This window comes from Wyeomyia smithii, chromosome 2 (genome assembly GCF_029784165.1).
Source record: "Wyeomyia smithii strain HCP4-BCI-WySm-NY-G18 chromosome 2, ASM2978416v1, whole genome shotgun sequence".
NCBI lineage: Eukaryota > Metazoa > Arthropoda > Insecta > Diptera > Culicidae > Wyeomyia > Wyeomyia smithii.
This window is the reverse complement of record NC_073695.1, coordinates 37,531,517-37,546,217: the sequence shown is the minus strand read 5'-3', so window position 1 is coordinate 37,546,217 and position 14,701 is coordinate 37,531,517. Positions and strand designations below refer to the sequence as shown.

Sequence of the window (14,701 nt, the reverse complement as noted above, 5' to 3'; positions counted from 1 at the left end):
AAGCTGCATTTACATTTTCGCTTTTGCTACATAGACCCCCCCATACCTCCTCCCCATTTGCGCTAGTATTGTTGTTCTATCCTTCTTTACTAGATCAAAACTTCACAAACTTCTGTACAACTGTATACGCACAGATTTTACACGCCACTTGATCGAATGGTATTTTTTAACACGCATTTGTACCTTTATACGAGCTCTCGAAGGGGAAGAAACATTTTGATTTCGAGAACGTGCGATGATGTCTGTCAACGGTCGCCATGTAGTATATTGAGAAATAATAGGATCCTGAATGCAGGTTTAGAATTTGTTTGTGATATTTGGCTGCATATAATCGCTGATTCTGAATTCGTTCTAGTACAACGCGCTTCTTGAGAGTCTACGTAATTGTATTGAATTTAGCGGGTTTTCAAGACAGTTTATTGAAATATTTAATTCCGAAAGATCAATGAAATCCTTTTTTGACTCAAAAAAAAGAAGTGTTTTTTTATTTCACTCAAAGTCTTTGGTGTTATGAAAACTTGGCTGAAGAAAAGTTACTTCGTAATTTTGAGTGATAAACGAGCCCAGTCACATAAAATTTCCTACAATGTTTCTCGCGACTTAAGATCGAGTTAAATGTTATTCGTGGATTGTCTCCGCTGAGCATTGTTTATTGTTTGTTTAGTCTTTAGTACAAAACAGTACAAACAATTATAATCTAAATTTATTTGAATTATGGCTTTTCTAAATCTAGTTCTGTTTACAAAAAAAAAAATACGAAATATGATTCTCGGCAACAGAAAGTTTCGAAAATACACAAAACAAGTTACTGGAAATGACAATTTTATCATTCTAGTATTATTAGGTGCACACCTAAGTTTTCACTGTTTGCCAATATATGGCACCAGTAGTAAGTGCTGGTCGATTTTGACATATCTAAAACGTGATGAGCCACATATCGTAAAGAAACCGCTTTTACGTGCAAGTGGTTTTAATATGGTGTCATATACTTTTAGTTGAGTGAAAATATCTCATTTTGTGTCAAATGATCGCCATTTCATTCAAAGAAAATGACGGCTGAAGTGCATCGAGAGTTGAAAAAAGTTTACGGATGCTACTCTAAGTGAAACAAATTGCCGTGATTGGTTCAGTCGCGTCAAGAAAAGGCAGAAACCTTCGAAGACATTGAATTAGAGAAATTTCTCGATGAGGATCCATGCCAATCGCAGGAACAGCTTGCCATGATATTAGGAGTTACTCACCAATCCATTTCCAAGCGATTGCTCCTTTTTTTTCAAATAAAGTTACCTTTCAAATTAAAAACACAAAATTTAATTTCAGCGATCGTTGACAGAAATCGGCTCTAGTTTCGGAAAACCTTCGAACGATCCGTTTCTTCTATATCTTAGGGTAGTTTTTTATTTTGTTCGTTTATTTTTTCCAAACCCATATAGCTGTTGCTAATGCGTGTTATCATTTTATTTCACCTTCCATAACAGCACCAAGAACCTACAGCAAACGTACTCGTTTCACCCTAGATCGTAGTTCTGTCCTCCAGTGGTTCTCTCTCTCATAAACCTAACAGTTTCTGTTTCCTCGCGTTCCAGTTTATCAGAATTAAATTGAACACTCAAGAAAACTCAAAAAAAACACGCTCCAAAAAGAACAGTAATCAAACAGAACTCGCCTTTTCAAATCCAACTCCAAAATACTGTGAAATGTGTTTCTCATTGTGTAATACAGATACTGTAGAACAGAGACCGACGGCGATTTCGTTGCACAATTCCAGCCTGATTGGCTGAGACACGGACCGAACAGGGTTCTCGGTATTCCGATCGCGCGCGTCACTCTAAACCGGAGGTAAGAAAATTTACTGACCGCAAACAAACACACACAAACACAACCATTCAATCCATTAAAATTATGCTTAAGAATTCCGAGTCTTGAATCTTCGATACAACTTTCTGTTGTTTGTGATTGTAGTTTTATTGTTCTGTACTAGGGAGTCTTCCATTAGAACCAGACCTTATCCCGCCAGTACCTTTCTTGGAAGCTCCTCTAACCACAACATTTAACTCCTGCTGTAGATGATTTAGTTTTAATTGGGATTTACAGTTTCCAAGGATCGTGTTGACAGCAGTAGAAGCAGTGCTAGCCGTAGTTCTGTGGCGTATTTAATTACAGTTTAATTTTCAGCTTGATCTGTAGCGACTACCACGGAAGAAAGGGATTTCGACCGGAATGCCTGTTACCAGAGTCGCAATGCGTCGAAACAGTTTCGTTGTTGAGCAGAAATGACTCCCGCTTCTTGGTGTAAAAACTCCCATAATGCTAGCGGAGAAACTTAGTTAGTCCTTCCTCTCACACTCTCTTACTGGGCGACTTCTAATGACTGTCTTCCGCCCTGGGAAACTTTATCCCGAGTTGAGGTTTACGATTATGTAATTCGTTACAACAGTGTCGGGAAAAGTCAAGTCTGGGTTTTCTTGACTAGTTTGTTTTTGATTTATCTACATCTGAGTAATTGGGAAAACTAAGCAATCAACACAAATTCGGAAGAGTTTGTCACTCTGCTCCTTTTTTGTTTTTGGATTTAATTTAATAGAAAAATCAAACAACTTGCAAAAAGCTCTCGCTCAAAAAAGCCAGTGCAATTTTAGCTAGCTCGCAAGCGGTACAGTGAATCCCCGCAAAAAAATGTATTCCATTTTTCTCTCCATTTTTCTTTGTCCATTCCTACAAAATGCTGACACGGATAAGTCCTACTGGAAGCTTGGTCACAACGCTTGTCGAATCTTTTTACTCCGGTTTGCGATTGAAGGTAGAAAGCTCGAGCACGTGTTCACATGCGAGGAATAAAATTAACTATTGTTTCTTCGTTAGTTCTGTCCTATCGTATCCGTTCGAAATAGTCATGGCTTCTTGTTTCATTGGATTTTTTTCTGGGTTGCCCTTAGGAACGTTTATGTCTTCATGTGCACCGCTGTCAGTAGGTAGGATCGATGAGTTCTGGTTACGATTGCACCTGCTCGACCGGAGAATAAATTATACTTATTTGACTGTTTTATTGAGATTGCCTCTAATGCTTTCTGTTTTACGGCAAAAAAGGTTGTAAATCAGCCAAAACATACAACCAATCATCGTTACTGAAGCTAACACTCTTCTACGGATTGTTAGAGAGCATATCATTCGGAAAGAGTTTTATTTCTCGGATTAAAAAACCTCAACCTCGCAAACGGACTGGATTAAGATTTGGTCGAATCCGCTGCTTGCACTGGAACGAATTCTGCTCGGAATCGAACCGCAACCATGCGAGTGGATTGGAAAACGATTCTGCGGACTCAACCATTGTTGGTCGGTGCTTTTTTTTATACACTGAGCTTCACATCTCCGATTCATCCATTGTCGAACGTGATCCAACCATTCTCATTTTTTTTGCCTTCAAGCCGATTGGGTTGCCCCGAGGCTCAAGTCGAATCCTGAAGTGATTGCTGGACAAGAAAATCTTTCGATAGCTTCCACTAATTGGGAACGGGGAAAAAAGTTAGAATGAAAATTTATAACCAGCCAACAAATTTCCACTGGCTACATCTGGTTTCGGACTTTTCCACAGTTGTGGAGGAGTTTGCTGCGGATGAAGTTCCGTTAGGAAAAAAACGAGAGAAAGCGGAAATCGATTTTCCAGGAAACGAGGCCCGACAGCGAACGTAATTTGTTGGGGGCAAAAATATTCGTGAAAAACGTATGCACCACGTAAAAATCCCTTTATTTGAAAATATTCATCAAACTTATGCACATCGCAACAAATAATTAGTGAGAAATAAAGCCATGTTTTCTAATAACGGTAATTAATGCTTCCCTGCATCAATAAGTTATCAAAACTATTTTGAAACCCTTAAAAAAAATCACAAAATATACTGTCAAGAATTATGTAAAATATTATTAACATATTGTCTGGTTTCATTAAGTACCATCAATTTGTTATCAGTTGTTACAAATTATTCTACTTTGCAAATCGATCGTACCACCAAATTAAATAAACTTCTTAACAATGGAGTTGTATAAAACTGCTGATAAAGAGTTGAAAATTACTTTGGTTGTAAACACATAGAAAAATTTTCTATCAAATTTGATATATTTCACCAAAATGTTAAGCAACTTAATTAGAGAAATGTCAGACATAAAGACACCTTCACAAAATGAGTTTTGAGAACTATCATAAAACATTACGTGAAAGTGACTTGAAGTGCCATTTCGAAGCAATTGCGTGATGAAAAAAAAAACATTTTTTTACAGTGCATATTTTTTTTTTTTTTTTTTTTTGAAGGACAAAATTACTACTTACAACTTTGCCGAAGAGCGGGGGCCTAGTGTGGTGGTAACGTCTCCGTCAACCACGCTCGACGCCTGGGTTCGAATCCCACCGCCGACATAGGTGTCGATGGTTGTGAGGTGGCGTGATCCACTCACAACCAACCCAACTGGTCTAGATTCAATCCTAGCCGACACCGGGAGATTTTCTGAGGCGAAAAATCTCTGGGATCACACCTTCCATCGCATGAGGAAGTAAAGCCGTTGGCGCCGGTCCGTTAATAAACGGGTCGTGAGTTAGGGTCCTGGGTGTGGAGTCGCCTCCCTGGGCGTCGGTGATTGGCCACAACAGTGGCGGAACTAGACCGACGGAAAATAAAAGAGAATAAAAAAAAAAAACTTTGCCGAAGACCTTATACCGATATTTTTTATCATTAATAGACAATCGGCGCGGGAGATAAGATTATATAAAAAACGAACTTTAGATAAATAATTTTTCAAATTTGTTTTTTGGCTTTTTTCGTTAAAAAATGGCTAAGGTGTATATTTTTTTAGCTGAAATTATTATCTACAACTTTGACGAAGACCTCACACCGATCAAACAAACCGTTTTTGCTTGAAAAATCTTTGTTATCATCTAAATCTTTTGGGCATTGCTTCTCAAAAATGAATCGTTATTTTAAAAAAACAATAACGCAAACTGGCATTTTAGCCATAGCTCAAAGCGCAAGTCTCAAAGCTATTATAAAACTTTTTCAAGATCTTTTTATTCCAGTTTCGAACGATTCACCACTGTTGATTTATCTGGACAAAATAGTCTTGAATAATTTTTAAATTTTAAATCATGTAACAGTTTTAATAATACATAATTATTCATATAATCTTCAAATTTAAATAATTTTTCAAGCGTTTCCATAAAAATAAAATGTTCTGAACTGTAAGGTTGCCTTCAAAATCATACATACCAAATTCTCAAACATTTAGTCATGGAAAATACAAAAGCATTATTTTCCGATGCCATTTAGACAGCCAAATTTAATCAGTCTCAATCAGTGACCATCATGTAGCACAACAAAATTAGAAAAAATAGTGGCTAGTGCGCTTACCTCACTCTCTCAATACGGGCTCGCGTTGTCGTGAGTATATAAATGCGGGAGGACATTGAGGAGAAAATAGGAAACAACGGAAACGATCAAGTGTTTTCCTGCTACCACTAGCGATACAACTTACCGTGCAACGCACGAGATTTTAAATTAAATTGTTGCGTAGTTCAATAAATTGTCAATTCGAGAATAATGCTTCTTCCAGTCTCTGAAGGTTAACCCCTGTAGATTTATCTGGACAAGATATTTTCAACTTCAACTCATCATCATGAAATTTAAGCAGCCAAATTAAAAATTGAAAAAAAAACAATAACAATAATTAAAATATTACCCTGTAGTCTGGATACTTTTTCTATAGGTTGATAAAAAAGAGTAGCCTAAATAAATGACACAAACGGTTTGGCGTGCTCACCTCACTTACTCACAATACGGGCTTGCGTTGTAGTAGGGAGTGCGGGAAAATATTGAAAAAAGAGACAATAGAAAGCAACGTGAAAGAAAAAGTGTTTTCCTTTTCAATAGCAATACCGCTTACCATGCAACGCACATGCTGTTTCTGTAACCGTTGCGTAGTTCAGTCAATTGTTATTTCAAGAACATCAGTAGAATGCCAATGGAAATTAACTTTCCGAATTCCGTTTAGCGATAGGTCTCAAAAGTTTTGTTTTCTCCCAAAAAGACTCCGGACAAAATTACAACTCAATCGTGCAGCAGCCTCTTTGGCAAAACCAGGTATAGTCACAAGATTTCATTTCCACGACATAACCTTCGGTTGCATAATCTGAAAAAGTTTATTTTCCCGACGTTCCTTCGCCGGAATAAAGTTGATACTAGACACCTTGTTTCCCATGGGAGAAACAACTACAGCCACATGACAGTGAAATAAATAGGCAACAACTTAAAGAGCAGCGAATAAGTTTTCCTTTTCTTACTAATAGGTGACAACTTAAAAATTCGGATTTTTTTTCTACTGTTGTCAAAACATGGTGAAAGAACTTAAAGAAGAACTGATTTATTTCTCATGAGGATACATTCATTATGAACGAAAAAAAAAAAAATTTAACAATCGAGAAAGGTTCGTAACCGCCCTTTCGACGAAGCTTTTTTATGATGCCGTAACAAGAGCGTTGTACGGCCTTCATGTCGGCTTTTCGAATGTATCTTTTGATTTCACCAATCAACTATTTGTAGTCCGTTGATCTGCAGTTATTTTTTCACCGATGGAACTTGAAATACCAAAGAAATCTTCGATTGAAGTACACTGAGGTAGATTCGTTGGTTTCATTGGGTTATTCAAAAACGTTTTTGTTGTTTTGACATATTATGATGACATTTTATCATGACAAAAACATACTTTTTACCGGTATGATGTTTTAGGAGAAATGGAATCATAATTTTGTTCAAACATTCGTACTGTTTTAAATTTTGATTGAAAGCCAAACCACAAGGCTGCAACCATGATTAAGTTAGAAAGCAAAAAGTCCTTTTCGCGCTTACGGAATGCTCCTTGTTTCGACGCCATTTTGAACAAACTGGACATGCATAAATAAAACGAAAAATACTGGTATGAAAAGGAGAGTGAGAGCTTTCATGTGCATACTCTCTTTCCTCTCTGAACGTGTGTGTTGTGGAGTAAGAGAGCTTAAAATAATTCCAAATTTTTAGTTGTCACCCGTTCTAGGTGACAGGGACAAAGCCAAAACTAAAAAGCTAAAAAAGGACAGGAAGCAAAATCAGCAGAAGCAAAGAAAGAAAGCAAAAGGAAAAAATTGCTTCTCTCCGGGGCTTCAGACTTGATTCCGGGTGGTCATTATTTTCTCCGCACGTACGAGGATTACGATGTCTTACAAATTCCTGGCAAAGAACTAAAAGATTAACGTAGCGCTGCAATCTGACTTCCGGAGGTCGTGCCTCAAGCGGACAAAGTTTCACTTTTTTGATCGATGAACAAAGCATAAGATTTTGATTATCTAACAATGTTTTTTTTTATGCCAGATGTCTTGAAAATGAATAAATCGTTGAGATCTGCTGTTGTCTCTTATTTTTCAATTAACTTTCTAATATTCGGTAAACTCTTTCAAAAATTTGATCTTTAAAAAAAATGGAGCAGCAACAGATCTTGAAGCTTGTGATTCCTACCGCTAAACGAAATTCGAAGTTTAATTTTCTCCATACACTTTATTGGCACCCTAATAAACAGTATTGTAGAGCTCTAATATTGAACAACAAATTGAAGTTCAAAGGCTCTGGGGAGGGTTTGAATCCCAACCTCCTGTTTAAATACGCATAATTTTTATTTCATACGATTTCTACGTCTTCGAAGGTATGTAGAACTTCTGTTCCGTGATAAAATCCCCTGATAACAGTTCCAAAAGCATTATAAAACTACGTTAAATGCTAAGGAGATTGTGATGGAACGTCCTTTAAACCTTAATCTTTGTGCAGCATTGTGCGATTCTTGAAAATTATGTATGCTTCCAGCAACGTCATTTTTTTAATAAAAACAAATGGTTATGATTTCATAGGCTACGTATTTTATGTTGGCCTTAGGATATAACGATATAATCGGAATACAAATTGGTTTATGAGACTCCTAAGTAAAGTAGCTGAAAATAGAGTAATAATACATTTGCAGTTCCTCAACCCTAACCGCTCTCCAGGCTTGTTGTTCTCCTCAATATGTGGAAAGAGCAGAGTGAATTTTCACCGTTCTCTTACGCAGCGTGAGCGCTGCGTGTAGCGATTTTTTCAGCAAACTCTTTCATTCTGTTGTGTGCTGTTTTTCTGCCGCTCACAGAAAATATCGCGGTGTGCACTGCACAATTGTTTTCGCAGTGAAGAATATTCTCCTACACATTCTCCAAACAAAGTTACGATAGTAAATGAAATCTTAATGCTTTATAGCATCATCTTAGGTCTGACAATTCAATGTAAATGGATAAAACAATTACATAGTAATACGAGTTACAGAATTATTCGTCCAAATTGGATTCATTGCATGAAAAACGCGCTTACTACTTTTATTCTACTCAAACGAAAAACGTAAAAAATAAACATACTTCTACTCTAGTGCCTGTTTCAGCTAACAACCAATTATTGGCAAATATTCAAATAAATTCCATAACAGATTTCAACCATCCCCGTTACTGTTCATCAAATTAGCGCGTTACCACCGAACCAACATTGACCGTTCCAGGGGCGGAGGGGGTCATTTCTGCTCACACAAAAAGGGTTCCACTTTCAGTCATTCATGTTCATGATGGAAAAATATGCGTTCTTGTTTTTTTTTGTATCCTTATCTCCCACTACAGGATTCGACGGCGTTGGCAGTGAATCATCATCATAATCATCAGCCCCCATTATCAAACTATGCAAATTATTCTACGTTTATGTTTCAGCTAACCAACTTGACTTGGAATTCCAAGTAGCGTAGCCGCCGCAATTTGTTTACAGCGGACCATCATCATTACCATTAATAAAACAATAACTTCATTTCCGCAAGCAGTTTTTCGGTGACTGTGAAGCTGAACCGGATGATGTGGATGATGGGTCCATGTAACTTTGTTATTTCATTACAGGAAGGATGAAACGAGCGCAGGGCCATCATGATGAATTGGTTCATAAAATTAACCTCGTTAGTTGTTTCTTTCCTATATTTAGATTTAGGTGACTCGAGGAACGCAGTTTTTTTAAGAAAACGAAAAAAAATTAATTAAATTAGCTTTAAGAAATTCGCAAACACTCAATCAAGCTTTTTTTTTTCAACATAAATAAAACCGCCGGTCGCTTGATTCAGTGGGTGCTGTGCCCGTTCAGCTGTTAATAGAAGCATAGACTGCATGATTTAGTTTATTAACGAAAATGATAAACTTTTTCGGTTTCCCCGCCATACTATATTCCGTTTTTCTTTCTTCTTCCCAATGTTTTCCCCCTCCCCGTCTCAATTCCCACATAATTGTTTCTTAATTTTCCGATTTGAATGCATTTAATTGACTTTTGTTTCTCTTCAATCGATTACACCACGACCACAAAAATGTCAAAAAAATGATCACCGCAAATCCACCACCAATCTGTGCATCCCACAAAATGCGTAGGTCAATAATGCAACCGCACGAGTTCAGAGTAAAAAAGTTCCTGCTGTTTCGAGCGGTAAGTGCCTCTTTCTTGCTTGTTTATATCGATCATACTGTCATAATGAAAATATCATCCACTACATCATTTTTCACTGTCGGTTTTGTTTTTTCGTTTAGGCTATAACGTTAATTTTTTTGGCTATATACGATCAAAATGAAAGCCAACTTAGTTTCCTTTGAAATTAGCTACATAGATTGCATGTGTACTTTTTTATCCTCGAAAAAAGATGACCACTGTTTTGAAAATTGTTTGACCATTTGTCTTTCTGCCTTGTTACTAGTTTGTACCATCCAAACAATGAACAATATATCAACAAAGAGCATTTTTTCTTCACAGATTGTTCATGAATTTTTAAACTATTTTCTTCTCTCTTTCTTTTTCGTCTCCCTGTTTTGGAATATATACAATTCTACCAATTAAAAATAAAATCACCACCTCAACCAACCATGAACCAACCACCACCGAAAAAAAACGTATCTATTGCCAACCGTGTGCGTGTAAATTGAAATCGTTATATATTTTGTATGAAAAAAAAACACCAACCACCCGCTAAATGAAATCTACTACCATCACTACTATTATTACTACTACTTCACAACCAACAAACATATAGTTTTCCTGGCAAAACCTGGCGCTGTAGCGGCTCCTCATCTGGGTGAGCAAAAATTAATACTAGTAATTTGACACCAACTGAAAGCTGCCGAATCACCGCCGCTTTTCCGTTATCCAGATTTGTGTGATGAAATAACAAACAAAAAACCACTTAACACTCCGCATCATTATCCACTACATATGCACACACTTAAAAGCTAGTGCATGCAGCGAGAAAATATAATTGAAAAAAAAAGATCATGCATGCCCGCAAATCGAAAGGGACAAAAAAGGACAGGAAATTTGATTGATAGGCTGCTGCTTGTTTGTTGCGATGCATTTTTTTTTGGCTGTTCGTTCACGTTACATACTATCGTCGATCATCGGTACTGTTGGAAATGCTTGCACTAATGCTACCTTCACATGTATCCATACTGCTATTTCCGCTCGCTACTTCTATTGCTACCACTCTTACTATTCTTAGTATGTTACTGTTAGCTGGAATGACAAGATAAATTGGTCCCGTTTCGTGACGTATTGTGCAACGAATGTAGAACGCTTTTTGTTATAATAATTGAAGCGAAAAACGTTACGCAACCCTCCGAAGAAGCATTGCGTCGATAGTTGATATCTATTCGAAAAATAATTATACCTCATGAAGAAACAGACGTAACCAAAACGATTTGCTAAGATTTAGAATAGTCAAACAAAACAGGTTCAATTCAATCGCTTGTACAATATTATAATTTATTTGAAACTTTTGGAATTATACATGCATCATGTGTTGGGGTTTCATCTTGAAAGAGTTACAAGCACTATATACCTGAAGTCTGCGAGCACCTAGCCGCAATGAGACTTACATTCTCTGGCTGTCCGGTCACCGTTAGATGAATTGGATGGAATTATTTTTTTTAAATTGTTTTCAAAGTAAATATTCAATGATGACCTATAATTGTGGTCTATGTGGTTCATTTATACCTGATAAGAGCAAATCGAACATTCAGGGAATCAATTAGAATCCGTTAATCTTTATAAAGTAACGATCCACTTAAGTCAACGCTTGACAATTGAACTCAATTAGCAATCATTTATTTAGATTCCAGTAACAGAAAAATGTTGCTCTTCCAAGCACAAACATTCATCTGTATCTTTACAGTCTCGTTAAATATGCTGATTCTAGGCAAACCTTCAGATTCTAAAAGCAAGAAAGAAAAAAACACTTCGAAATGCAAAAAATTCGCTTTTTTGATTAAGTTGTTGAAAAGTTTTTACCCGCGTACAAAATAAACATGAACCGATCTTTGGCATTCAATTTTATTATAATCTAAATTGATGGCAAAAAATAATGACGGAAAAATAATAAATAAAAATTAGAATTTTCCATGTGATTCAGTTTGAAGATTCAATGGAGAAGATCCTGAAGGATTATGCACCAATTCGACTGAGGGGCTGAAAGCACCCTCTCAGAATTAAATGAAACTTCATGAGTGTGTAGGTCTGACTAAACTAAGCAGCTTTGCATACTTTTTTACAAAAATCTATCTGAACTGACATTTGAAAAGGTCTGAAGTTTTTAAAACCTTTTATACAAATCGGTATACACACGGAATTTACGCGGATTCCGGAATTTACGCGGTTTTTTTTTTACGCGGCACGTATCTCTCGCGTAAAAAGCGACCTTAGTGTATCTAGTTAATGACGAGAAAAGGGATTGACTTTTAGTAAATTGTTTGAATTTTCATTCAAAAATATTATCTGAACTAACATTTGAAAAAGTCTGTAGTTGCTGAACATTTTCTCTTATTCGAGGCTGAATATAATAGACAGTGGCAAAAAAAAATTGATCGACTTGCAGTAAATTGTTTGAATTTTTATTCGAAAATATTGCAGGAAAAAAACATCTGGATTAACATTTAAATAATCTGATGTTGTTAAACCTTTTTTTATTTAAATCCATACGTCTGAATAATGACGAGAAAAAAGGCATGGACATTTTTTTTAAATTAAAAAATTGGAAAAAAATAACTGGACTGATCTGAAGTTTTTACCCTTTTTTAGAAATTGATATATCCAGTTAATGACGAGGAAAAAGGGAACAATTTTTAAGAAATTGGCCGAATTTTTATTATCTGGACTAACATTTGAAAAGGTCCTAAAAAGATATCTGAACTAACATTTGAAAAGGTTTTAAAATATATCTGGACTAACATTTGAAAAGGTCTGAAGTTTTTAAACCTCTTCATAAATAGAAATATCTAGTTAATGACGAGGAAAAAGCGATTGACTTTTGGGAAATTGTCTGAATTTTCATTGAAAAAAAGGGAAAAAAATATCTGGACTACCATTGGAAAGGTCCACAAAATTTTAACTTCTTTTTATATTACTTAATGACGAGAAAAAAAGATTAACTTTAAAAAAAATATCTGAAATTCAAAAACAAAGAAAAAAATTACCTGTACTAACATTTGAAAAAGTTTAAGTTTTTTTAAACCGAAAAAAGAAAATGTCTTTCGGGAAAATGTTTCAATTTGCTTTCAAATATGTATTTTGAAAACCTAAATTAATTCACCTAGCGGTTAGACTCAGCCTTTCTCATTCGAACTTATTATTTGTAAAAATAGATTTACATGAATGCTTAAATCCAATAAAGGTATTTATATTCACTCATAGGGTTCTAAAATATTGATGTTGCAATTGAAGTATAAAATATGAAATTTGACGTAATGTTAGTGCTTAAGAAATAGCGAAATTTAAAAAATTGCTCTTAATTTCGAACAATTTAATCACGAGCGATACCGGGAACGATGAGCCCATATATATTGATCAAAGCAGGTATAGTGATGAAAAGTCTTTGAATTTCTTTTCTTTCCAAAACTTTTCAACAGCATATCAAATTCTTATGAAGTATGTTATTTGAAGGTTTGTGATTTTTTTTTTTGTAAGATTTGGACCACTGGGACCATTATTTTGATCTTTTGTGGTATAAGTTTGAGATATGACTCGTTTGTATGACACTAGTTAAGTTCAAATGAGTCGTGTAATACTTGAGATAATAGACTTTCGTTGTTTTAACAATTAAATACATAACGGTTGCTTAAGTTTGATTACAATCAAATGAAAAGGGAACGTATAGGGCAGCCAAACTTTGAAACCACGTGTTCAATCATAATTCATCAGTTAACCCTTAACTAGCCCGTTCATCTGATATCAATATTATTCTAAGATAATGAAGTTTCGTGATTTTCACATTTAGATACATTACAGACGAAGTTACGGTCCGATTACAGCAAAATTCAATAGGGTGTTATGAGGCAACTAGACCTTTCATTTGACACTAATTTTGTGGAAATCGATTCAACCATCTCTGAGAAAAGTGAGTGAGTCCAAGTAGTCTTCGGAATATGTTTCTTTTCATAGCTGGATTTCACATTTTTAAACATAACAGGCAAAGTAGTTATCCGTTTGCAAAAAAAATCGATAGGGTCTTATGGGACAACAAGACCTTCCATATGACACTGATTTTATGAAAATCGGTCCAGCCATCTCTGAGAAACATGAATGAGATTAGATAGTCTCCAGAACACGTTTCTTTCAATAACTTCTGAACCACATGTTCAATCTTCATAAAATTCAAAAGTTAAGGGTTTTTTAGGTAGCCCGTTAATTTGAAACCAATTTTGTTCAAATCGGTTGTGTAGTTTATGAGATATTGATGTTTCATAATTTTCACATTTTGATACATAACTTCTAAACTATAAATCAGATTACAATAAAATTCAATAGAGTCTTATAGGGCAACTAGACCTTTCATTTTCACCATGAATTTCATTGAAATCACGACATTCGGCCCTTTTGATACACGACATTCGGCCCTTTTGAGCACTTTTATACCTTTGGTTTTTGCAGTGATTGCTATACCTTTCTAGGAGATAAGCAAAAAGTGAAATGATAGAAATGTATTTTTATTTCAACTTCAATCCTGAGCAAGGCCACAAACATTGAAATAGTACAATATCAAATTTAAATGATGTTGAGGTCACATATTTTGATTGTAGCTATAGTTTTAAACAGTCTGCGCGTTACGTTTCTTTCTATAACTTTCAAACCACATGTTTAAATATTATGTTTAAGGGTTTAAAAGCCCATTAACTTGAATTCAACTATGTTCATAGCCTCTGAGATATAAGAGCGATGTTCACATTCTGACGCAGCGCCAAAACTAAAAGTTTGATTACAATGAAATTTAATAGCAACCTTAGCGGCAAATAGACCCTTCATTTGACACCAAGATAAAAGAATCGGTCAGACCATCTCTGAGAAAAGTGAGTGCGAAAAAAAGGTGCACATACACACGTACACACCCACACACAAACATATACACCTATACATGCATACATGCAGAAAATGCTCGATTCGTTGAACTGAGTCGAGTAGTATATGACATTCGGCCATCTGGATCACTTTTTTACCTTTTAATTAGCCAGTGATCGTTGAGAGAAAGTCAATATGTTTACTTACATTATGTGATTTCACATTTTTATAAACAACGGACAAAGTTACAATCCTATTACAATGAAATTCAA

The 14,701-nt window shown here is 35.6% G+C and overlaps 1 protein-coding gene across 13 annotated transcripts in view; it reads left to right on the top strand.

Moving 5' to 3' along the window:
- LOC129723681 (RNA binding protein fox-1 homolog 2-like) overlaps window positions 1–14,701 on the top strand; it is a 523,296-nt gene that overhangs the window by 430,428 nt on the left and 78,167 nt on the right. For 11 of the 13 annotated variants that reach the window (XM_055678035.1, XM_055678034.1, XM_055678040.1 and 8 more), the window contains 2 exons: window positions 9,488–9,542; window positions 10,141–10,182. In XM_055678035.1, coding sequence (XP_055534010.1) covers window positions 9,488–9,542; window positions 10,141–10,182 — 97 coding nt within the window. The remainder of the gene's footprint in view (window positions 1–9,487; window positions 9,543–10,140; window positions 10,183–14,701) is intronic. The other 2 variants (XM_055678042.1, XM_055678039.1) reach the window with 1 other exon arrangement.